The sequence below is a fragment of the Hoplias malabaricus genome, chromosome 6 (assembly GCF_029633855.1).
Source record: "Hoplias malabaricus isolate fHopMal1 chromosome 6, fHopMal1.hap1, whole genome shotgun sequence".
NCBI lineage: Eukaryota > Metazoa > Chordata > Actinopteri > Characiformes > Erythrinidae > Hoplias > Hoplias malabaricus.
The window spans coordinates 32,184,256-32,211,069 of record NC_089805.1 but is presented as its reverse complement, the minus strand read 5'-3'; the positions used below and the strand labels follow the sequence as shown (position 1 = coordinate 32,211,069).

At 38.7% G+C, this 26,814-nt stretch overlaps 1 protein-coding gene across 3 annotated transcripts in view; it reads right to left on the bottom strand.

Annotated features, from left to right (window-relative positions):
* The window catches only part of trioa (trio Rho guanine nucleotide exchange factor a), a 107,310-nt gene that overhangs the window by 29,392 nt on the left and 51,104 nt on the right, over positions 1-26,814 (bottom strand). For all 3 annotated transcript variants that reach the window (XM_066673966.1, XM_066673969.1, XM_066673967.1), the window contains exons 3-13: positions 23,316-23,390; positions 18,623-18,737; positions 16,469-16,661; positions 11,729-12,271; positions 8,675-8,797; positions 6,630-6,821; positions 4,721-4,852; positions 4,244-4,474; positions 3,150-3,272; positions 2,331-2,522; positions 1,302-1,471 (exon numbers count right to left, since the gene is read on the bottom strand). In XM_066673966.1, coding sequence (XP_066530063.1) covers positions 1,302-1,471; positions 2,331-2,522; positions 3,150-3,272; positions 4,244-4,474; positions 4,721-4,852; positions 6,630-6,821; positions 8,675-8,797; positions 11,729-12,271; positions 16,469-16,661; positions 18,623-18,737; positions 23,316-23,390 — 2,089 coding nt within the window. The remainder of the gene's footprint in view (positions 1-1,301; positions 1,472-2,330; positions 2,523-3,149; positions 3,273-4,243; positions 4,475-4,720; positions 4,853-6,629; positions 6,822-8,674; positions 8,798-11,728; positions 12,272-16,468; positions 16,662-18,622; positions 18,738-23,315; positions 23,391-26,814) is intronic.

The following is a 26,814-nucleotide window of genomic DNA, read 5'->3' as shown; positions in this document are numbered from 1 at the left end:
AAATGTAGGTACATTATATATGTTTATGGTGTATCCACATGAGCAAGAGCAAGTCTTTGTTTAAAGAAATCACAACTGCAGGTTTTCTGAAGCTTTAAGGAAGCAGTACACAAATGATATCAATCAAGTAAAATATCAATCTAAATATTCATTTGATGTCACTTCATTTTTTAAGGTGAGTAACATGTACATATAATATTGCTGTCCACATGGTAAAGCTTGTTGAGATGCTTATTGATGTTGACAGCATTACTGACACATTTGTGTGATAACTCAAACCATACAATATGCCTCAAGTGTGTGTATAATCTGACATAAGAGGTCAAGATGATATATGACACCAAGCAGACAGTATGTAATGTTAATATGCGGACTGCAGACATGTGCTAGACGATGCCAGAAAAGGCACTAATAAGGTCCCATGCTTCTGGATAAACATTCAACTGCATGCATTTTTCTTGGTCAAACACTTACATTTGCATTACAGTATTGTTATGAAGACTAAAACAAAGGATGAAAAAAAACTTTGAGAGTATAACGGGGTCTTCGTAATTGCATAATAGTCTAGGAAATATCTAAAATGAAATTAATTGTTTATTTTTTAATAATATTTCCCTGAGGTATATTAGTGGAATATTGCCCAGCCCAGCTAGGGCAATGTCCAGAAATAAACTGAAAATGTGAATATTCAAGTTAGAATCCCTGAATAGGAATTCTTAATTTTTTTTTTTTAAACCATACTTGCCAGTTGAGTGCGGAAAATAGAATTTATAATGTGGATGGGACTCTGCAGGAGCACTGAGAGACAGGCAGGCTGTTGAAGCTGACAGAGGTAGAAAGAATTGCTGGACTAGCAGAGGCTGCCTGAGGGCTGCTGAGAGACTCCAGGAGTTGGAAAGGCGCTTCTCTCTCTCACTCACTCTCTCTTTCTCTATGGGCTTACATAAGCAGGCAGCCCTGTTCAGGCTCAGGCCTCAAGTTCCTCTGCTGCAGTGCACTGCATATGGATTATATGTGAGAAATGCTTTCTGCTATCAATATATTTAAACATGTACAGCTGAGCAGGGGGTTAAACACTAACTTGGTGGCGTTGGGTAAAACAGGAATGTACAGGAATATACGTATTATACTTGGTAATATTTAAAATGGAATTTAATTTGATGTATGTTTTGTCTCCAAACATGTTAATAAAAAATCTATTTAATTTCAAAGGTGGAATTATGTAACTTAGATGTTGTATAATATTTTCAAAATAAGCACAGAAGATAAATTGGTGTGTGTGTGTGTGTGTGTGTGTGTACCTGAGCTGCTGGATGAGGTCCTCGCCCTCTTTGATGACGTTAACAGTGACCTGCAGGGTGGTCTGCTGCTGCTGGCCAAAGCGCTTGATCAGATCCTGCACTGCCTCCACTGACTCTGCATAGACATCATCTAATAGCTCCTTCTGCAGCTCCTCCAGCCATGTCCACAGCTACAAAACAAAAACAAAAGATAGCCCTTAAGCAAGACATCACATGTAGTGCCAGGACCTCATTAGCGCAGTAACACACACAACAAAAAAATAATAAATAAAATAGAAATAAATAAATAAAACTGTGTTAAATTTTCATGATGAATGAACCAATAAAAATGCTTCAAAATTAACAGGAATGAAATTGTTTTACATTCACATCCAGTTAAGAAGGCCTATTTTTCTATTCCCTTTTCTCAGCAATGGCATCATTACAGCCACACATTCTTTTATACCCACAGCATTGAGTTCTCCATGTACAGTGGATATAGCTCTCTTAAAGAGGAACATTTTAAAGGAACAATACGTACAGAGTGTTTTTTTTTCCCTCCTGGGCTTTCCCTACAGTTGTGTAGTTTCAGCAGTGCTGAACCAGGAGTAGCCAGGGCAGACGCTCTGTTCTCCCTATTTCAGCCCAGTAAAGCAGCACAATGATTTTGAAGTTGTAATATACTACCTAGTGCTCTTTTATGTTCTGTTGAGCTGAGGTCAAACAGTTTGGTGGTCTTCTGAGTGTTCTACAGTTGTTTGGAATCCTATTTCTCTCTCTCTCTCTCTCTCCACAATTTCTAAACACCAGTTATTTGTTCGTACATGTTCTTTAGACTTCCCCCTTTCTTAACCTAATGATTATCATATATGTCCTCTTGAATAACTTGTACAAATAATTTTTATTGGAAATGAAAAAAATGCAGGAGTTTCTTTGCAATTTATGCAACTTTTGCATAGCACTATATGATAAGACCTCAGCTGTATCAACCAGGCTTCCTCCTGATATACAACAAGCCAAATCAAGGTTTAGTGAAAAGCATTCAAGTACCTCTTTAACGTGGGTGTGGAAGGCCACAGACATGTCCAGCAAGACCTTGCGCTGCTCCACACGTCTCACAAAGTCCTGGATACGGTCCTCCAGCTGGTGGGCGGCTTGGTATATCTCCTCCGGGTCACACTCACCCGTCTGAGCCAACTGCTCAGCCGCCTCCAGCAACTTATCGGCGTTGGTGTACGTGTTCTGATCCACACAGGAGAGGGTACCACACATCATATATGGAAGATTGCATAATACAGATGTAAAACTCACAAACATGTGCTACATTTCGAAACTAAATTAACCAGCAACACTCGGCAGCACTGATACAGATCATCTAAAAGGAAACAGTGCTCAAAACAAACCTTAATTTCACTTCTCATTTGAACTGCTATTATTAATTGTATTTTCTAGCGTGTCGTTCCATTGCAAAACCCTAAATAGGTACTGAGCTCCTTTACTGTGTTTTTATTATTAAACACATATGCACATTAAGTCCATTTCATACAATATGTTTCTAAATTTTTATCTTTGATTATAAATGCTACACACTGCAGTTTTTAAAAACAAACAAACACAAAAAACAATCTCAAGTCCAATCTGGAATCAAAAATGAATGAATAAAAATAAAATAAATTCAAAGCGATATGTGAATGCCACATCAGGGGCATTGAAATTTGGTGGTAATTAAAAAAAGCTTAAGTTTTCTTTATCCAAATGCAATCATTAAACAATTCTTCTTTGTCTGTAGACATTTACATAGAACTGAGCTGAACTACAAAAGGGTTAAATGGAGGAGGGGGAAATGGGAAGTTGAAAAGAGGAGCACACCTGAGCCACTTCTTCAAAGTCTTCATGCCTTTTCTGCAAAGCTCTAGCCCGATGGAGAGACTTCCCCACTCCTGTATGCTTACTGAGAAACGCCTCTCCGTGGTTTTCAATCCAGTCGAGCACCTTCGCGTGGGGGTGCACATACATTATTTCAAATTAAGTTGTTAAGACTAAGTGGAAGCTTTATAGCCTTTATTCATCTACAACAAATGTGAGAATATGTCCTGTCAAACAGCTTGATATAATGACTGTGCAATATAAAAGGCAGCAGAGCAAGAGAAAGTGTGGGTCAAAGAAAGCAAATATTATACAGATGAGCTCCAGAAAGGTGATGTACGCTCTCTCTGTCTCTTTCTCACTCTCTATCTGCCACTCTTCAAGAGCTCTGCACCTGAATGCTGCAGAGAACAGTGGTTTCCATAGCAACAGTTTCCCAGTCTATCAGTGGTAGAAGTTGTGCTGCATTCCTCTCCAGCTAAGCACTTATACCCTCACAGAGCAAAGCAGACTTACTATCACACAAGACAATCCACAGACCTCAAAACCAGTTAACGAAGAGTAGACAAACAAAACGAGAAGGGCAAAAGGCAACAGGGGAAATTTTTTTTGCCTTTTAATTATGCATCACTATTTTTGTTATGGGTACATGAAAATAATCTCTGGATCCCTTTGCCAAGTAGTTGCGGTGGTGTTTTTCAGCCTGCATGAAAGGCGCAGCATCAGTGGTAATTATATGCTTAGCTACAGCCTGCCCAAATGAACAGGAGCTTTTTAAAAGCTGGGGCTTTCACTGCTCATTGCTCGGGAAAATGCAGAGGGTAAGCCTGCTGAGGTTAAATAGTGCACAGCACAGACAAGAGCTGATACATCTCCATTACAACAGTATATTAGGAGGTTAGCCAAATAATCCTACAGCCAAGGGGGTTTGTCGTTTAATTATTTATTCTGATCCCTCTCTCATTTTGTCAGTATTCCTCCATCAGTCCTTCATTGCTTCAATCCTCCCTTATTCTACTCCCTAGCAGAGCTTCAGAAATTCATCTGGCTTACCTGCTTGTGTGTGTAAAAGCCCAAGAGTGGAGAGTGGCGTTTACCTGTTGGACGTCCTGCTGAAAAACACACAGCTGCAGGCGCTGGTGCAGCCGGAGTTTTCGGTGTTGCCAGATGTTTTCCAGCTGCCTCTGGTGATGCAGAACCTCATGGATGATATCCAGTACATGATGCACGGCTTTTGAATAATTGGCAGAGGCCGTCAACGAATCAGCACTGCCAGGGGTCAAAGGCCGCTGAAGTTTGTCCAATAAGGCTTTGCCGTCTTGACTCACCTACATGAGACAAGTGAGAAAATGATTCGTTTTTAGAGTTAATGACAGGATTGACTGCACCGCACCAGCCCCTTCACGCTTCTATGGCTTTTTCAATTGATATAATTTATTTATACTGTGACAGTAGCAGCACCTGTAATTGTTGCTCATGTATTAATATGCACCGGAGGGATCAAAGTTTTTCAACACAAAGTGATTAAACTATTTTTAAAACACTCTCTTCGTATTACACACACAGTACCTTACCTCAGAGTAGGCAGTTGTAATGTGCTCATACAGGCCCTGGTGATGGTGAATGGCATCTTCTAAATCCTGGAGTTCCGAGGGCAAATCCACTTCTCCACAAGCCTTACACCAGGAGTCCACATTACTCATGTACTGTTGGCATGAGACATGAACCATAAGAGATATAATTCAGCCATCTATATATATATATATATATATATTTATTTATTTTTTTTACACATTTTAATATCAGGATTAATCAAATATTCAGTCTGTCAGGCCCAGATTTCCATCTCTTTAAGAACTAAATCAAGATCCACTTAATTTTTTTAAATGGGATTTTAATAAATACAAACACTCAATTCAGCATATGCAGCAAAACATGGTTGTGGGGGCACTATGAAGTAATATATTATCAACGTTTTAAACACTGGGAGATTTTTTTTCAGCAAATACTGATTAGCTTGTAATTTTTTTTGTAGTTAACAAACTTACACAAATGTGTATGTTTTATAAATAATTTTTATACATGTGTAAAATGTACAGCATGCTTATGGCCTCATATGGTGCTATAATTGTTACTGTCCAATCAAAAACATGTATGGGGAATATCTTACAGCTCTGATAGCAACATTTTCTCAGGTTCCCAGAACATACATACACAGACTCATGTCTGTTATAATATTATAATAATATGCATATCTTAATATCTGATATATAACACTTAATTGGTTCTCTTTAGTTCTCTATTAACTCATAATCCTGACATGGAGATTACAGCCGTGGGTCTTTGTGGTTGGGTTTGTGAAAGCACTATATTTTGAACTAATTAATATATTATTATTATTATTATTATTATTATTATTACTACTGTCTTGGAAGCATAATTATTAAATTACTTATCAATCAATTCCAAAGTCCACCCAATATAACGTCCTCCTCTGACACATACACTGAGAGTAATGCACAACGTTTAGAGTAATGCACAATGATTTCAGATCTTTCATTTACTACTAAGGGGAAGATCTGACATTATCCACATCAAGATTTCAAGCTGTACATTTCATTTGATTTGGTTCATCCATAAAGGTTGTGGCGCTGGAAAAGCTAGGCTCTCCACATAATAGTATGCATTGTAAGCAGTTCAGACTGTACTGAAAGTATTTAACTGAAAATTAATATTTATTAAGTATTTATTTTAATACAGAGGAAATGGTTAGACTAAAGGCATTATTTAAAACAGACACGTTATATGAACTCCATCTCATGTAAAAATGCTTCACCATCTGTCCTCCCCAAGTAAACAATGGGGGTATCATTCTGACCATGCTTCCAAGTCTCAAACAGAACTGCATGGACGAGGGGGGCTGAAACCAGGCTTTGTGTACAGTGATAGAGAATGCGAGATGGGGCAAAGCTCACAGGGGAGAAATCCCTGGAAAAAGAGGTTGATCCCTCTGCTGCATGAAAAGGCCCCATAGATGAGAGGAATATTCCATCAGGGAAAAAAAAGGGCACTAGTACTCCTGCGGTCTCATGTACTCAGGAACTCTTTCACATCTGTGAACTTTCCACTGTGGTGTATTTGAGGAAGGATGATATGAATGAATAAAACAAATAAACAGCAGGAGTCTGAAATAAATCTAAATACATTTCCTTTTCACACTTGTATGAGATTCCTAAGTTTGAATGAGTGCTTTTATATGGTCCAGCCATAATTTACTTTGCGATTCTGGAGAACATTGATCCCATATGTGCCAAGTATAATTTGGTGATAAAATAAGCTCAGACTCCATTTTACTCCTCTTTTAAAAGTCAGTTTCCTTCAGCTGGCTTACATTTACACTGCTTACATCAAACTAACATGTGACTCACTGATCAGCCTTAACAAAAGATATATAAGCGGTAGCTTTGTTCTGTGTTTTCTGACCTGGTCACATTTCTGGTGGAAGGTTGCAGACATTTCAAGCAGTGTGCTCCTCTCGTCCAGCGCAGCAGCAAAGGCCTTCCACTCCTGCTCCAGCTGACTTGAAATCTGCTTGATCTGCTGGGATGCATAATGGCCGGCCTCCAGCAGCCGGTTCCCCACAGACATGATGCGGTTAATGTTCACATACACATTCTGTACAAGCACAGGAGGAATCAAGTTAGCAACTACTGTAGCACAAAGAGACATTTTAGACAAAGTGCTTCCATAGTGCCACAGTGAAATATGCCACAGCATATTTATTATAAAGAGTAAACAATTTGTGAAAAAATAAAACATTACTGTCTTAAGACAATAATATGTTTTTAAACCATTTTGTGTGCATGCTACCTGTTCTAAGAGTAATTACAGCCTGAAGGTTTCCAGGCCATTATTCATAGAACATTCGTGGAATGGATCTACATTAACACCCTATATATTGTGTAGAAATTCCTGCCATGCAAATATCAAACAATCTTCTGGGAACCAGGTCATCTTTTTGATCCTGCTAATTACCATTCCATCTACAATATGCCTTAATCAGATATTGTGGCTGTATATTATGACCACATCCATTATTTTGTATCTTGGCCATGTTACCGACATTTACATCTATGCAGCTGCATCTCTCACGCAACTAGAAAGTCTGAAAATCAGTCGATTCCCCGTTCCCCTCCATTTCCTCTGCATATTTCTGAAACAGGAACTGATCTATGAGCTAAAAAGGCTCCTGAAAGCATCTGGAGCAGCCTGTGGGACGCCACTCACACAGGAAGCATTTAGGTGGGTCATTGCTCTGCTCCATTATTGGACATGTTATGAGTCACTAGCACTGAACACAGACTATTTAAAAAAAAAAATTGCTCCACAATTACACCATCCCATTCTCTCCAAAACCAAGCTACTGAAGAAGACATAGACATAGAAGACATTTTTAAACATCCAAATCATCAAATCATTGTGTCCTTCAGAAGATACTGCAGGATTTAGACTGTAACTACTGGCCCAAAGCCAGCTTCCAAGCCTTTTATCCACTAATGAACCTTCTGGAAGCCCATGGGAGAATATACCTCAAGAGAGTTACAGCAAGTGCTCCAAATAAAATTTTCTACTGCCACTTCCATGCACCTATTCGTAACACTGAGCACATTCTAGCCAGAACCACCATCATAACTGAAACGGAATTCCAACATCTTTATAGGTACTGTACAGTAAGCATTAGTTAAAGCATCTCAGTGATATCACAAATATAGCAATTTCCAAAAATTATCAATGATCATCCATTTTTGATAATTCAAACAATTATCTAATGATGTATTTATTGAAATCCAGAATAGCATGTGTTTGTGATGCTTGTCTTTATATGTGCATCAGCAAATAAACATATACATATATTAAAAATTGGCAACGACACTGTATCAGAGCATTTCTGTTATTTACATCATGAATATTCAATATAGAGTAAACAATAATAAATTGGTCTACTGCCATTTGCACATTGGAGACAAAAATTTGCAAGTTATTGGCTGATTCAAATATTGCAATGTATCACCAAATACATGATAATTTTACAGAATAATTTCATAAATAAGGAACCCAGTCACCATAAATGGATTAAAACTTTGACTTTAGACTAAATTTAAAAAAAAAGGAAACTAGTAGAAGTGTGTTTAAACATGGCGAGACTAAATTAGTGCTCTGAACGGCCCAGAGGCAAGGGCTTGAAAAAAATAAGAACCACAACACAAAGAAAGGAAAGACACTACACTAGGGAGAAAGCAGTTCAAATCACTTGTCTAGACATAAAAGAGACAGTGCCTATTCATTCATTCATTAATGCAAGTTTCTGTATAAAAAAATAACTGCACAACCAAATATGCTTCATGGGTAAACATAAGATACATAAAATATTTAGATGTATTGAAGTAACGTTAACAAGCTATAACAAGTCAGATTTATAATTTTTCAAACCACCACATTTCAATGGTGTCTTGTCTTTATAATCTTACCATGCAGTTCATGGCAAAGTGGTTGTGCTGGGTCTGGAGCTCCATGGCATGTGAGTGATTGTTACCAATCTCAGTATAGCTTGCCAGGAACAGGCCTTTGTTGTGCATGATCCAGTCAAACATCTGCAAAGACACAACATACAAACACATTCAACTTTACACACATTGGCTGGAGGGGCTTTAGTGGGCACGTGTGTGGATGTGTGTTCCAGCATGTGATGGTGTGTGTGCACACGTGTTATGTTATGGATGACTGAGCAGTACAGCGAGTGTGTGCATGTAAAAAAAGCAAGCACAAGCTCAAAAGACATCCAAGTCTAAAAAGAAAAGGCAAATGTGTGTGTTTCAACACATTCATAATGGTGGGTCCATAAGGATGATATGAATAAAAATAGATTGCTTAAGAATGACCCGATTCTCAGGAGGAGAGAGAATAGCTCCTGGTGTCCTAGCAACATGAAATATCCTCCACCCACTACATGCAGCATTTAGACGGCTTCATTTGTGCTGAGGCAAAAAGTAAACACCATTTTAAAAGATGAACAAAGAAAAAGACTGTGTGCATTTTAAATTATTTAGATACAAATAACACTTTTGAATATAAAACCTGTTTTCGCATGCATTATGAAATGTAGAATACTCTATTGGAATTTTCAGCAGCTTTCAGCATCCTCATCTTGATGAATATGAGATTGTATGATCAACTACAAGAGCATTACAAATACACAAAAACAGAACTGGTTCAAAATAAGGCTGCATTACTGACAGCACTTTTTTATAGTGTCACATTAAAAAAAATCCTTTACACATTTATAAAAGGAAAGACAAAATAATATATATCTTAATATACAATATAAAATACAACAATCCCACAAGGCTATGGGGAGAGATTAGTCTCAAAATACTAAATCCACAAATTAAACAGTCACAAATACGTTTCACTATTCGCTATGAATACATCAACAATTTACAAATACATTTTAAATTTGAGACTTCGACTTTACAAATATATGCAATGTGACTTTAAACAAATGTAGTTATTTTCACATAAAATTATATCTATGAAAAACAAAAACATGTATTTATGAATGTGACTGTATTTGCACCAATTGCAGACTGTGAGACACAGATTGAGATGTGTTCATTTGTGAACAGTGAAACATATTTGTGACTTGTGTTTAATTTGTGGTTTAACATTTACGCATTTGTTAAGTATTACTACTATTACTAATCTCAATACTAATACAGGGCCACCTTTTATTGTGTTGTTGGTGTGTAGGAAATATGTGAATAAAATGTGTTATTTCTGAGAATTTAATAAAATAAAAAGCCCACTTACTGGAAATAAAATATTAAATCATCAGATGTGTGTTCTCTGCATACAAAGTGTATATATTCTAACTTACAAATCAAACAACATGGTTTGACCAGGCTGTATACACAATCATCACTGCTACACTATACTGCGCCTCTGAGCACTAATTCCAAATTATTATAAAATACCCCCCCCCCCGAATTTGTAACTGCATTTGAGCAACTACATACACGTGAAAATGAAATCCACAAGTGTATTGGAATTTCTACAATTTAAAACAACAACAATAATAATTAAAATTCACAAATGTGGAAAAAATATTTGTAATGTATAGAAATCATTTTTAAGAATTTAGAAAAAAAATGTGCATTTGTAAATCAAATGTTGTTAATGTATGAATCAGTACTTCTCAAATGGATTAAAATGTGCCAGAGCAAACATTTTTGAGATTCCAAATGTGACAGTGGGAGTTTTTCAATGTGGTGGAAAAAGTCTACACATTCAACTCTTCTCTGCTGCTTGTGTCAATATCTTTTTGCAGCTGTGGATTTTTGACCCCGTTTTGACGGCCAATTGATGGACCAATAGGAAAGCTTTAGCTGGACCAATCAGATCGTGAGGTTTGTTTAACAAATAGGAACACTGATTTGTTGTTGTCACTCAACTTTGGCACACTGTTGGTAAACGCCTCCAATTCTCCATCATGGCACTTCCAGCCAGAGATACAATGGAGAGTCAGGTAAATAACAATGATAGTTAATGTTTCTTTAAAAGAAAATTTTCTGGTTTGTGAACCAGTTTATGTCAGTGGAAACGAGCAGAACGGTTCCAAATTTAGTTCACGAACTAGAACTGTTCCGGATCCTCATTAGTGGAAAAGCGCTATGATAGCCATGCACATTGGTCAGAGCCGCAGCTCTTGGTTACGTTTCTCCACTGTTCACAAGCTCAGCAGGACGGCTCTGAACTTGGCAACATTTACACAGTATTATATCTCACTCTGGTCTGACTCCACGGTAAACAAAGAATAAATAATTACCCCGTCATGACTCTAACAGTTTATATTCGCGTTGGCACTGTAGTCAGCCACAGCGACGCCCCCCTCGCTGATGACGTATTCCTGGTTCCCCTGCAGAACATGTAGGAATGCAGTTCGGTTCACTGGAAAGAACCAAGAAGGTTCCAAGAATCAGGAATATAATCCGGTTCAAGAACCAGAGTTCTTTTAGTGGAAAAGCACCATGATTGGCAGCAAAAAATCAGTGTTCTGATTGATTAAACAAACCTCACAATCTGATTGGTCTAGCTAAAGCTTTCCTATTGGTCCATCAATTGGCTGTCAAAACGAGATTGACACAAGCAGCAGAGAAGGTGAATGTGTGGATTTTTTCCTTTTCATTGAAAGACTCCCACTGTCACATTTGGAACCTCAAAAATGTTTGCTCTGGCACATTTTAAGACATTTGAGAAGTACTCATTCATACATTAACAACATTTTATTTACAAATGCAATTCTTTTCTATACATTACAAATATTTTTTCCACATTTGTGAATTTAAATTATTATTATTGTTGTTGGTGTTTTTGTTTTAAATTTGAGCATTCCAATAAATTTGTGGATTTAAATTTTACGTGTATGTAGTTGCTCAAACGCAGTTACACATTCCGTTACATCTGTGAGTACTGTTTTACAAGCTCAAAATTTTGTACCCATTTTTGACTCCATACCCCTCCCTTACCTTCTCTGCATCCTGTTCGAAGAGCCGGAGCTGGAAGCACTGGTCAAGCTGCAGCTTGCGAACATGCCAGGCTTGGTGCAGATTCTGTCGTGTGCTGTGGATCTGCTCCAGCAGGGCTGAGATGCGGGGCAACAGGCCCTGTGTGTCAGCATTGGGTTGGCCCTGACTCTCCCGCTGCCCTGGGCCCACAGGGACAGTGCGGTTGGCGTAACTCTCGCTGCTCTGGATTCGCTGTAGAAGCCGCTGACCCTCAGAGTCCACCTCCTCCACTGGGGCCTTCATTACTTTCTTCTTCAGCGCTGCATGTTCCTCGATCATACGCCGTGCTCCCTCCAGGTCCTGAGGGAAATCCTTCCTTGTGACAGTGTCCTGCATCTCCTCCAGCCGGGCAAGCAAGTGCCGGGCATTGCCCGTGAAGTCCTCAAAGGCCACGCGGATCTCGATCCATTCCTCATGATTATAGTCCAGGCTGCCCTCAAAGTCAGGCGTCAGCTGGGACGGGTCAACCACCTTGGATAAGCCTTCCAGGGACACCATGGTGGTCTGAAAGGGAAATACAAATGTTGAGTTGATGAATGGAATGAAGGGGGGGGGGGGATGGAAAGGATTAATGAATCAACAAATAAAAAGTTTTCAGTTGAGAGAAAGAAAGTACCTGGAAATTAGAACATTAAGTCTAAATAACTATAATAAATCTAAATAACTTCAGAAGCAAAAGAAAGAGTAGGAAAAAACATTCAAATCAATCAACAAGCAGCACAACAGCAACACCACTCTATGTTCCCAAGTCCCTTCTGATTCAACACAGTCAATCCAGGCTCAGGTAATGACCAGTAAGGTGGGACAGTTATTTTTAACAAGGGGCAAAAATCTAATTTACCTCAGCCTCTTGGGGCTAGCCTGAGGTCCAGACTAGCTAGAAACACAGTCTAGGACTGGTCATGAAACCCCAGGGCAACAGAGGAGGACAGAGCATCAGCAGAACTGCAGACCATGAGCAGAGTCAAATACTTTATAAATCTTCCATAGGTAATGAAGCAGTAGAAAACAGTGAATAGAATGGATTAACCTGACAACCATGACATTATTATGCTATTGCTATATACATGAAATATTCTTTGCTCTCTTGTATTACTGGTTCCACTAATCACATTTCAAAACTGTGTCCCCTTCCTCTCCCTCCAGCAATCCATCTCATTCTGGCACATACAGGCACTTCTTTGCCTCCTCAAAGTCAATTCAGAGTTAGAGAAAGCACAGGCTGTTCTACATATCTACAGAAAACGAGATGGAAAGATGAAGAGATGGTGAAATTGAGAGACAGGGAGAGAGAGAGAGAGCAGATGGACTGACAAAAGCAAATGAGTGGGCTCCATGGCGGCTGTGTAAAAAGGCGAGAGCCAAGCTGTTTGGCTTTTTTGTTAAATCAAGGTAAAATAGTCCCACTGCTAGGCTTTCAATCAAATCCTGCATTTGCTACATTTTCAAGCATATTTTAAGAACTTCAGAATAGAAGGTGTAGACTACAAATAGTTTCTGATAATATAACCCATTAACATTTCCATAAAAAACTCCATTAGTGCTTCACATAGGGCCCGCCCCATCCTCTTCCTACCGGCAACCACACAATTTCTATTGTTCCGATCCTACAAGCTGCATCTTATGTTAGCTGTGGCCGTTTATCAGCAACCAGCTACCCATAACATCTACGGTTACTCATTGAGTCCATCACATGAGTACCCAAACCACCCACTGCATCACTAGCTCTTCACAGGGGTCATCAGGCACCTCCCCTTATCAGTGTTTTGCTGAATTAAGCCCACATCACCTTCAGAAGGCTCAACAGTAAAGTCTGGTATCCCAGACCCACCCCCCTCCAAGCTAGCTTTACAGTCCTACTTTACTCTTAAACACATTCACACTGGCCTCCCTGATGACTAGGGCTGTACCCAGCCCCACCAGCACCGTTAATGCATGCTCAGTGCCCTCAGTTCCATGTGGTCTTTACATGCTACATCATCAATCACCACAACAGCAGCTCTACAGTGCATTTCCCCAACTAGTCTGTTCTCCTTATTCACAACCACTGACTAGACCTTTTAGCTGTTTCTGATAAGTTCTTCACAGCTTCCCTTAGTTTCCGGCCCCTGATGCCGAACTGCCTAAGCAGGGATGTGGCAGACGTGGCTACAAATCCCCTAACACAAATCTCCACAGGTCTTACGTGTGTCTGCCACCTGCATTCCCTCACCTCAGCCTCCATGTCCACGTACTTCAGCTTCTTGCTTTCAAATGTTTTGTCTACTGACACCTCTAATGGAACTGTTATCTCTATGAAATAAACATTTCATAAATAAACTCTATGAAGTAATCTGTTTACTTTCAGACTACAGCAATGCACTCTGGGACCTGCAGGTCTTTTCCTAAATACACCAGCAATTTCCAATCTCATGCTTCACCCCATCTACCAATATTTATAGCCTGTGCACCCTCTCAAATACGTTTTCTCTCACGCACAAACCTAATCACTTTATTACTACAACCACTCACTACAACAATTACTACAAACACAAATGCATTTACCTCTAAGCGTTTGCTGTCCAACAAACATGCTAAAACCCTTAGCACCTGATCATGTCTCCATGTATACTGACCCTGCGACAAACTAACCTTACAATCTGATAGAATATGCTTCAGTATGCCAACCCCTGTGCATAATCTACAACTAGGGTCTTCACCTACCCACTGTCCAAGATTTTGTGGAGGTGGTAGGACATCATAAGTTGCTTCAAGCAAAAACTTAATACAACTTGTTTCAATTGCCCACAATTCTTGCCAAGTGATCTTTTGCTTTTCTAGATTCTCACAGCGAAGCCACTGGCCTTGTTTTGTCTGTGACACTGCTGTTGTGCACCGTGCTTCCTCTCCCTAATCACAAATAATCTAGTCATCATTTGCCTTCTCTCTGGTGATGTAGCCTTACTAAAATTACTTAATACTTGATAGTTGAATGAGCGTCTAACAGTCCTCCATTACTGCATATATATATATTACAAGAGCATAAAAGGAGCGCCTTGCCAGCAAACCACATTAAATTGCTGCAGTACTGTTCAGTGTGTGATCATGGACATATATTCTAAACCATAAAAATGTATCTTGTTTTTGGCATCTGGTCATGCCTGACAGTTCACCGTAACTTGTATGTTACAGTATATTTCTTTCTTTTTCTTTCTTTCTTATTTATGTATTTTTTTTGGGAATATGTAACTGAACCCTGCAAGGGACCTGTCCCAATCTTTCAAGATACCTATATTTGGTAGTGAGAACAACAGGAGACATATAGGCAAAGAATGACAAAGGATGCATAGTAAAACCTTAATATCACTGCAGATATTGCATACCATAAATCAAACAGATATTTGGTTTCTGAAAATAAAATGCTTATCAACAAAGACGTTAATGAGAAAAAGTTTTCTTTACTTAAATGCCTACATAAAAAACTTTGTATCAGATTCATTACAAGCCTTTGATATACAAATGAAACTGACCATTGCAATAATTTTAATAAGAATCAACATTATTTGTTTGTTTCATGTGCCACATAATTTAGCTATTATGTCACTATAATCTTTTAATCACTTACTAATTAAATCCAAGATAATACCCTCTGAATTATAAATCATAGATAAATAAATCGTAAATAAATCATAGAAATTCAAGCACACAAAGTCATCTCTATAAAAGTATAACTGACCTCCTGAAAAAGGGTGCATATTACCAGTTACATTACTATATAGAGTCTTGCTATATATATTGGTTCCTAAACCAATTTTAAGTTAACACTATGTCACAAATGTTAAACGTTACATGCCTTGTGTACAGCTCTGAAAATAGGAAGATTTTTATTCACTATGCCCAATCCAATCCAAACAAAAAACATATCCACCATGAGTAAAATCCCAAAAAGACGTTCAGTAATAGGCCATTATTTGCTGTCAGCAAACTGTTTTTAAAATGCTTCCAAAAAGACACTCTCAGACATGACTAAAAACAAACACCTACACCTTGAAACAAGCCAAATGAAAACAACACAATCCAGAAGAGAATTGTGCCTGACAACAAATCACACTACACAACATACTACACATAAACAGAACCACAAAATCTGTGTTCTGATGTAAAAACATGCAGCCTACACCCTCTCTATCCAAATGCAAAGTGCAGCCACACATGCGCACATGCTCACACTGTTATTCTCCCACACATACATCCCTACTCTGCAGTAACCAGAGCCCACCCTGCCCACTATAATAATATACTATGCACAGCAACCCACACAAAAACACATAAAGGCAAATGGTGCATTCTATGGCACAGGAAAAGCATTAAAACTGCTGCACTGATGAACCAATATGGCAATTACTGGCCGATCCAGATCTCAAATATTTTTCATAAACATCAATAACAATTTAGAAACATGCATATATACATCTGCAATCACCACTTAGAAATGAGGCTAAATATCTGTCCCATGTCAACAATGTTTGCGACCAAAATCAGTCATTAGCCATAACACCCTGCATTTAGTAATGTTCAGCTCTGCTTAGACTGCATGTTTGACAGACAGTAAGCCCAGTGTAGCTCCAGAGCACTTTCCATCCAAGCGAATGCTATGTAACAAGTCCCATGAGCACTTTGCCCAATTCATCTTCCGAGCAACTGCACACAAAAAGCTCATACCTCAAACTCGAACTTGGAGCTGCCGAAGTTGGTCCTCTGCTTCTGCCAGAAGTTGTCTGGTTTAATGATAAGGGCGACGTGGATGCAGCAGGGGAAGGACTCCTGCAGGATTTTCAGCAAAGGCTTGATAGAGTCCCACTTCGAGCCACGCATGTCCACAATGACTGTGAAGCCATGTTTACACACGTCCTCGCTGTATAGAGGGAGGAAAGGAGGGGGGGGGGGGGTGGAGCGATGGAGACAGAATGGGAGGGAGGGAGGGAGGAGAGAACAAAATATGAGCTTTAATCCTCATTGCATTACATAATCTATCCACAATCCACTCATCTGTGTAGATGGACAATTAGAATACATCACCGTACTTGGTTTGCTGTGCAAGGATATGCTGCCAATTGTTTGTTTTTTTTGTATCCATAACAATAATAAATCAGATCATTATAGATATCACAGACGACTGGAACACACAAAAAAGTAATTTCCTCAATTGACAACCATTGCAACTATATATATATATATATAAGCACCCAAAGAGAGAGAACATACTGCTTACCCATAGCAGACAGCTTCTAAATGCAGATAATGAGCATCAGGCAAATGAACAGCTGGTGAAGGCCTTCAGTACCTTCTGTGTTTCTGTCTGTCAGCTTAACTAACTACACGTCTGTCTGTTTCTCATCACTCTATCTCTGACTGCGAGTCTGGATCAGTTAACACAGCATCTACCTGTCAATCCACAATGTGCACGGACAGGTCAGTCGTTACATGATAACAAGCCAGGATCCATATACACGCCATCAGCAGATGCACATACAGCCTGTGCCACTGCAACACTGTTTTCCTCTTGCGCGCGCTCCCTCTCTCCCACCCACTCACGGGCTCCCTCGCTCACCCTCCCTCCCCATTTCTCTCTGCATTTGCACTCTGTCACTCCCTCTCTCTCCACAGGGTTTGCTCTGAGACACACTCTCACTCTCTCTCTCTCTCTCTCTCTCTCTCTCTCTCTCTCTCTCTCTCTCTCTCTCTCTCTCTCTCTCTCTCTCTCTCTCTCTGGTGTTACAGTGTGGGTGCAGTGGATGGAGCTGAGAAGAGAAGAGCGATGATGTGGAGGTGGAGGAAGGTCTGTTGGCAAAAGCTGAACTACTGCAGGTTTTTCAGAATCTGGCCCACGCTCCACTCCCATTTTTTTTCAACTTGGTTATTTCACCCTCCCACCTCTTTTAGGTGTCGCACTTTCCCCATAATAGGCAACAGAGTAAACAGACCCATGAGCAAGAACAACAAACAGCGATCATACTATGAGTTTCCACTAAAGAAATCAATCCAAAAAGAGACAACATATCAGACATAAACTCAGTGTCAACCAATGACCCCAAAATACTGTCAGCACCAACAACAGTTAAATAAAACAATATCAAGAGTTATTAAACGTAAAGGCTGGAAGCAGGCTAAGACTGTTCTTTTAAAAGTGAGAAACATCATTCTAACTCTCTTGTATAATAAAAGTAAACATCTGCCAGAAACGTGCCAGTGAAAAATATACCCTGCTGCGTGAACACTCTACAATGTAGGGTATCCACTCATTATAATGGTGTTGTTGTAAGACGTTTTTAAAATCAAATTGGAAATGCTTTAAAATTTAAAGTCCTTACATTGTCATTACAGTGTGTTTGATTTCATGAGTTGCTACAGTCCTGTATCATTCCCATCTGCCATCTCTGCTTTCATATTCACAATTTAAACAAAATAATTTAAGTAATAAATTAGTGTGGCATTCTGCAATTCTGTGTTTTCAAAATGACCATGAACAGAACATTTAATATTTGATTGTGATCAAATCTGACTGATGTACCATATTGTTTAGCCAATAATAACAAACATTCTGCAATGCAATCACAGTGGTATACATACTGAGAGCTAAATAAACCTGGTTATGCATTACTGCATGATCTGTTGAATAAAAAAAGCAAACAAGGGAAGTGATTTCTGTAGTGGCAGTGTAGTGGGAAAACAGAATAACAGGAAAGACAAGCTGAGGCAGCTGTGTGTGTGAGAGAGAGAGAGAGAGTGTGAGATTATATATATATATATATATATATAAAAGAGAGAGAGAATGTGAGAGAGAGAGAGAGAGAGAGAGAGAGAGAAGGGGTTTACCTGGGGATGCCAGCGAGATAGGCGATGAGTCTGCGCAGGTCCTCCTGCCGTATTCTGTCGTGGTTAGTACGTGAGGGGAATGTTAAGACTGGACCACCGCGCTTGTCTCTGCCACCTGGTGGAGAAGTAGAGGGATTAGGGGGAGGAGTAGCAGTCAGATTACTGTTTGTGGGAACATCCATATTCATTCCTTCGTAAGGCAGAGACATTATAGTACACTGCAGTACTACTGGGCTTCAACCTGTGTGTGTGTGAGAAAGAAGCAGTAAGCAAGAGGGTGTTTTATGTCATGCTTTCATATGCACATTAGTCTACTTCATTAAGGTATGTGCTATACAACTGTGCATGTGTGTTTTATAATAAAAAAAAAACCCTCTTACTCTATGCTTGGTCTGCTCTATATCCTCTGCCTGCTATGTGCCTTTGTAGCAGCACAATGATTTACAGCAGTACACAATTAGTGTCTTCACTCTCAAAACTACATAAACTATAAACACAGTTCCAGAGAGCTGTAACAAGCAGAAAACTGATGTAACAAGTGTTGAGAGGTTTACGTATATTCCATTATAAATGTTCAAATGTAATCTGTACATTATCCAAATAGTAAAAATATAACAATAACATTAAGTCACAAACAAACAAATGTTTGTCACATGACAAACAGGACAACAAAAAAAGTAATAATAATAATAATAATAATTAAACAGATCTTAGGTGCAGGTTACCCCCCATTTTGTATGAAGCAAAAGTATCAAATTTATTATAGTCTGAGCTGGGAATAGGCAGAACACCTAAGCTGCTGTGCCCACCACAGAGACAATAGCGATTAGCTGAATTCCTTAATCTGCTAGTTTGGCCAAAATCTACTTGAGCGTAAACAATTTCATGTTATCTAACCTACCTAAAGTTTATAAAGTTTATATATATATATCTTGTACAATATGGTTAATATATATCTTGTACAATCTGCCAGGCTGTTAAAGAAATATATTTGGATGCAGACTATTGATAGGAGTTAAAGGTCAATTAATCTAAAATCTATAAAAATCTCCCACTGTCCTGACTGCAGATAATCAGGTCAAAATTTGCATTAGTGTGTTTATTAGTGAGTAATATCTCAGTAATGCTGGTGGAACTAGATTTATAAATACGGACAAACTATTCCTGTGGCAGCATGTTTCTAACAACATCTGCTTTGTTTTATATCATCAACCAAACAACAGGTTACAGGATGCAGAGGAGAGGAAGCAGGGAAAAGGTCTCTTTTAATCCCTTCTGTTCTTCCTCCCTTCCTTCTTTAAAATATACTTGCTCAGCAGACAGACCCAGTAAAGCAGAAAGTGTACTGACTTGACCGTTACAAACCATGCCTGCAAGGATATCCCAGCAGATTTCCCAAGCAAAAAAGTGCTGAACCCTCTTAATTGAGTGTACGCTTAACAGGATCAGCCATCTTATCCCCCGGTTATGAAGAAAAAAAAAAGTGCAAACCATGAGACTTAGCACAGGGCTACACCGGCACACAGCTATCAAGTTCCCTTTAATAACTGCACTGACAGTCAGTTATTGTTCAGAGGAGAGCGATTCCTTGCCAACATCAGGTGATATGTAAAACACAGATTTACATTCTGCAGGAACTCTGTCCACCTTACAGTCTTTATGTGTGTAGTGTGTGTTAGTCTCAAGACGTTAAGCGTGTGAGAAATCCACAGATTCCCATTTCCAGCGGCAAAGCTAATGCCCATTATACCTAGGCTTGTATTGACAGCCATCTTTTGCAGGTTGATATATTGTACTAGCAATAATTGCAGTAAATTATAATACTGTCATTTTAAGACCATTTTATGCCACTAATATAATGACAGTACGATAACACAATAATGCAAATTCACCCCTTGAAAAGCAAAGAACCTTCAGCTAAAACGTTTTTATTAAGTATATTCAGACACTGAAATAGTATATATTGTATAGAATAAAACACATTTTTTAAACATATCCACATATAGAGAGCAAAGAAAAACAGAACAGAGCAAGTGGCTAAAAAACCTGGTGATGCTATTTCCCATGTTAAAAAGCCTGTAATAACAATGGGCAATATTGAGGTCAGAAGTAGTATTGCGGTAGTGTCCATGTATTGTACAATAAGTCAATAATATAATTAGTGTGAGAGGCCTAATTATACCTTTCAAAGACTAAGACATGAGAATTGAGACACAAACCTTGTTTCAGGAAAATGGGGTTATTTTTTGTATAATGCAATAAAATCAAGGATCTGTGATTTGTTCATTTATAAACTGTTTAAACTGAACAAGTATCATGACTGCACTTTCAGTGACGAACAGCATTTTAAATACATTTTGTAAATACGAACACATTTTTAATTTGATGATGCCAATACACTCTCAAAAATTTAGGTACAAATTGTTGCAGTTTTGCAAGTAGAATTTGTGTCCATTCATGCTTCATTCAAGATTTCAGCTGCCAAATATGGACTCCATGTAGGCCAGTCAAGCACAGGCACTCACTCTATAAAACCATGCTGTTGTGGCACATGCAGAATGAGCACTGGCACCGTCTTGCAAAAATAACCATGGACTTCCCAGAAAAAAAAAAGAAAAACATCACTTTGTTGACAGCACACGTCTCTCAAACTGATTATATACCTCTACATCAAGGGTGTGTTCACACATAGCAAATCGCCCATACCATAGGCACCGATGCTTCCCCAGAAGCATCAAGCGCACAGTTACACTGTGGGAAAGTTAATATATATGAGATGATTTGGGAGGGCTACTTAAGGCTAGTTGTGTTTTGTAGTTGGCTATATTTATATATATATATATATATATATATATATATATATATATATATATATATATATATATATATATATATATATATAAAAAAAAAAAAAAAAAAAAAAAAAGAGGGAACTGCTATATTTGAGCTGGAGGGCACTCCTATGCAGCTCCGTTCACTTGACCAAGCTGGAAAAAGAAGATCTATATATGTGTGCAAACAAATTATCTTCAGTACAGATACTCAACAGTACATTACAGTTGAGCAGAAAAAAAAAAAAAAAAAAAAAAAATATATATATATATAGATATATATATATAAAATATATATATATATATTTTTTTTTTTTTTTTTTTTTCTACTCAACTGTAATATCCATCCATCCATCCATTATCTGTAACCGCTTATCTGTAATCGCGGGGGTCCAGAGCCTACCTGGAATCATCGGGCGCAAGGCGGGAATACACCCTGGAGGGGGCGCCAGTCCTTCACAGGGCAACACAGACACACACACATTCACACCTACGGACACTTTCGAGTCACCAATCCACCTGCAACGTGTGTTTTTGAACTGTGGGAGGAAACCGGAGCACCCGGAGGAAACCCACGCGGACACGGGGAGAACACACCAACTCCTCACAGACAGTCACCCGGAGCGGGAATTGAACCCACAACCTCCAGGTTCCTGGAGCTGTGTGACTGCGACACTACCTGCTGCGCCACCGTGCCGCCCCTATATATATATATATATATATATATATATATATATATATATATCAGCACTGGAGAGTAGTTTTCTTGTGCAAATGTTACAGAGATCTGTGACTTTACTTTTAAACCCAACCTCTGCTGGTTCAGACATGCATCTCAATGAATAGCAGGCTATATGGTTGCAAACAACACAATCAGGTGGAGAAACTAAATAAATAAATACATTTAAATGCCATTCCAGTCAGAGCTGTGAGCAACTCAAAAACCTAGAGCAAAAGGAGGTTTAAGTAAGAAATGCTATGGACAGAAACCATTCACATGATTTACAATGTTTGCCAAATGGAGCGAGTTGTAGTCTGAACCCTGTAAACTCAGAGAAAGGAGGGGATGAAAGAAAGATGAGATGCATGTGAAATTACCTGCTTCAACAAGGCTGAGGCATTACAACTCACTCCTTCTAAACGTCAGAATAAATGAATGCAGGATTTGTTATATGAAGCGTTCACCTCAGGTATACAGACAGAGGGCAACTGAAGCTTAGCCTTTTTTCTCTGTATGTGCACATTTAGAGTGCACTTTGTGCCACTGACTCAGAGGTGCTCTCAGCTCTCAGTAGACTGACAAACAGCCAGGGTCTCATGTACACACACACACACAATTCTTTTTTTTTTTTTACCTCAAGTATCAGGTCTGGACATTGTCCAAAGTTGCCCTTTCACACATGCAGCGCACAGCAAGACACAGGCGCATTCTCACCTACTGCAAAGTTAGATCGTGGGTAGAGCCGACAGAAGCCCAGTGAGCAAGACATTTATTATTGGGCCAACCTGGTCTTGTTCAAATTATTCCAGAAATAAACTGTGCAGTTGGTCCGGTTTTTACTCATCTATCAAAATACATATTTTGTGCAACCATAAAAGTAGGATTTTCATGATCTAAAGAGGTGTCCTGTATATGACCACGAAAGTCTCCAACAGATATTACCTGGATTTTGTACTAGGAAGCTGGCAGGATAAAGTCAGTGGATATGGTAAAACTCTTGAGGTGATAACATTTATTTTTAGTATAGTGTGTTATGAAATTATTATTCAAAACAAACAATGGATTTGCAGGAAGAGCATGAATTGCACAACTGATATTTCTCTAACATTGTGGTTTTACTGTATTTGAGTACACGACTCACCTGATAAAAAGGCCACTTTTTCCTTTAGAATAGGCAAAACCTCCATTGCCTTCATCTCTTCATTCCTACGAAATCCTGAAAAAAATGAAAGAAAAATCACATTCAGTTTGAGAGGATATACTTTAAAGAAACTTATCTAGTCTTTGAAGATGATCAATCTAAATCTATTTCAATGTATCAAGCTTATTCCACCTCAGGCTTTGGACTGGGATCAAATGCTTTTCCATGAACTCAGCTGTGATCTGGCTGAACTGTCACTTCTGTTCAAACACTTGTTTTCATGATTCATTACTCGAAGCTAGTTTCATTGGTTAAGGGTGAGCAGGGAAGGTTAGTCATGTTCTGCTACCAGACTTGCTTTGGGCTCAGCTTGGCAGGCTCTGGTCTGGGCTGAGATCAAGCTGTGATTTATGTCAAATATTCACACAAGGACAGATCATTTAAGTGTCATTTCGCAGACAAATAGATGATAAAAATGTGGTTTGAGCATATGTTTAAGTGCAGATTGTCTAGAGAGGATAAAAGTAACAGGCTTGTAATTCATGTATTCTAAAATATGGAATGACTCATCAGAAGTGTGCTTGATGTCTTATTGTGTGCTCCCTGTGCTTAAAGGGTAAAGTATGTGCTTTATGCCATTTATTTTTTAAAAAAAGCTCAAAAAAGCCCCCCCGTAAGACTAATGGAACATGAAATATGCTGTGAAAGACAAGCCAAGGCCTCCTACACACTCCCTCTCATCTGTTATCGCATAATGGACTCTGCGGTGTCATAGCGCCTCTCTGTGTTACCCCAGGCCTCACCAATCCATTCACTCTCAAACACACTGGTAAAGGTTTACTGCAGGGTTGCACTGAAGCACACAGGTTCACAGTTCAATCTGATTTACCATACTGGGTTCACGATTCAGTGTTCTCACAATGTGAACAACATGTAATCTACATTCTGGGCAAACGCCCTTATCCAGAGTCACCCTAATGATGCAGAATACTTTACATAGATGCCATGTGGATTCTAATATCAAACATATGTAAAGAGGATTGGAGAACTTTGAAATTTTACAACTTCGAACTTCGTTATTGGGTCCACTCCATCATTTAAGTAGAGGTTATGCAGCAAATACCATGAATTCTAAAAAGCTTCTTACAATTCCAAGGATTGCGCTAGTAAAAGCCCATAAAATGTTAAATAAATAATAAATATTTTCACAAATTTTACTACATATAACACCATGCTAGTTGTCTGTTCACATTTGTTAATATGTCATTTCAGACTGGTATTTTATACTGAAAACAGTAGCACAAAAGGACAATTACAATTTTTTTTTTTTTACTTTTATTCAACGTTATACTTATCGCCTTTCTAGAAACCCAAGGACGCTTTCCAGTTAACACTCCACGTTCAATCCACACACACACAGACAACCACTGGCAAGATCGTCCACCTGGAGGACTGCATTGGGCACCAGGGGGTCATTCACATACACACTAGGACAGTTAGTACTTGGAGGAAACCCATGCAGACATGAGGAGAACATGGCAACTGCACCCAGATGGGACTTGAACCCAAGATCCCAGCGCTGAGAGGCAAATATGCTAACCACCAAGCCACCCGTACATTTAAAGGATTAAAGGAAACCCGAAATTCTGCTTTCAAATATGAGCATGAACATGAAATGAGCATGAAATGACAATGAACAAATCAACTGAAGAGTTGAGGAAGGTATTTTGGTGTGTGTGTGTGTTGTGGAAGGGGTCGGTGGGGGAGCTGTATCGTAGGTGGAGAAAACAAGAGCTCAGTCTCCCCCTCAGGGAAAGTGTGTCAGCTTGAGCAAGTGAGTCTGTGGTAAGTAGAACAAACAAGGTGCTCTCTCCTGCAGCTGGATGATGTAATGGCAGGGTGTGGGTGTGTCTGTCTGTCTGACTGTAGGTTTATGCATGTTTGTTTTGCCCAGCATGTGACTATTCCCATTTTTCAGAGGTCAGAAAACATGATATTCTTCTGTTCAACTTAAAGAATTAGGGCTGCATGAGAACACACATTTAAAACAAAAATGGTCAGGAATTCAACAAAGGTCTGTGAATCGTTAAGGGGCTTGATTGTCCCTACTTTAATATCAGGATTACAAATGTAGATTACTAAACATTACTAATGTGGTCCCAGCTTTACAATCATTCATTCATGTTAGGAGTCAAAAATGTCATCCAGTCTCAAAAGGCTTCACCTTTCCACATAAACTGCACAAGGAAAAATAAAAAAATGCATTGTAAACAATGTGATTTTTGCTCTCCAGCATCAGCAGTTTGTTAAAAATGTGCGTAATATTAGCCAAACTCGATACATGATTTCTACTGCATTATTCCAACAATTATCAAAAATACATGCCCACACTCGCCTTGCCAAACCATTTATTTTATTTTCCATACATCTGTATTTACAACATACTTCTACATTTCGTTTACAACAACACTGTGCTGTATATTAACACTGAACAATAAAAATAATTCAAATTATCATTGTTTTTTTTATTTTGTACTAATTTACATGTCTCTGTAATGTGTAACCTTTTCTACTTGGCTTAACAATTTTCAGTCTTTACATGTAGGCCTGTTCAGGGTTAAAGAGACATCAATCTCTGACAGCACACACAGGCAGGCTCTAGCTAGCTGCACAAGCCCAGGGCTGCATCTCAAACCACAGACTACTACACTATTTACTCTGAACTAGTGAATGTACTGCTAAGGGCAGTGTACTATTTTTAGCACACTATTTAGTACAGTAGCATGTGTTTTGCGATGTTGTTTCTGTCTTCCTTCTCTTATCAAATTAGAGCCACTGTCATTAAGCATGTTTTACAGTGCCCACTGGTGGAGAGTTTAGGCAGTTTTTTTATTTTGTTCAGATTTGAGACTTAAATAGGAGAACATGCAACTTTACAAAAAAAAAAAAAAAATAAAAAACTAGTTTGCGTTGTTTTAATCTACTATTTATAATGAGGGAGTGACTGGAGTTACAACTCATACTCATCCAATTGTGTTAAAGAGGCACAGGAGGGACACCTAGCATATGACACTACATTTAGTCATAATGCCTTAAGTCTAACACAAACTATTTGTATATATAATTGGCTGCATGTGTATTTGAAGTCATTAGTCATGCACGTGTGCCAACAAAATGCCTGTTCTGACAGGAATATGACAAGTTATATGTATATTTTTGTAGATGTATCAGAAACCATTCAGAGATCATAGGCTAAGGCAGTGGTTCTCAAACTTTTTCTGTCACTCCCCACCTCAGACAAAGGGGAATTTCCATGCCCCACCTGTACCATATCACCCCAAAAATAGTAATATAATATTCATGCAACTTTACAATTTTCAAATTCATTAAAGTAACATCAACTTAAATCTCTAAATTAGTAGCTTAACATTACAACACCAGATACATTAATATCAATGTTCAAAAATACAGAAAATTGGCCTAATATTTAAACTGTGCT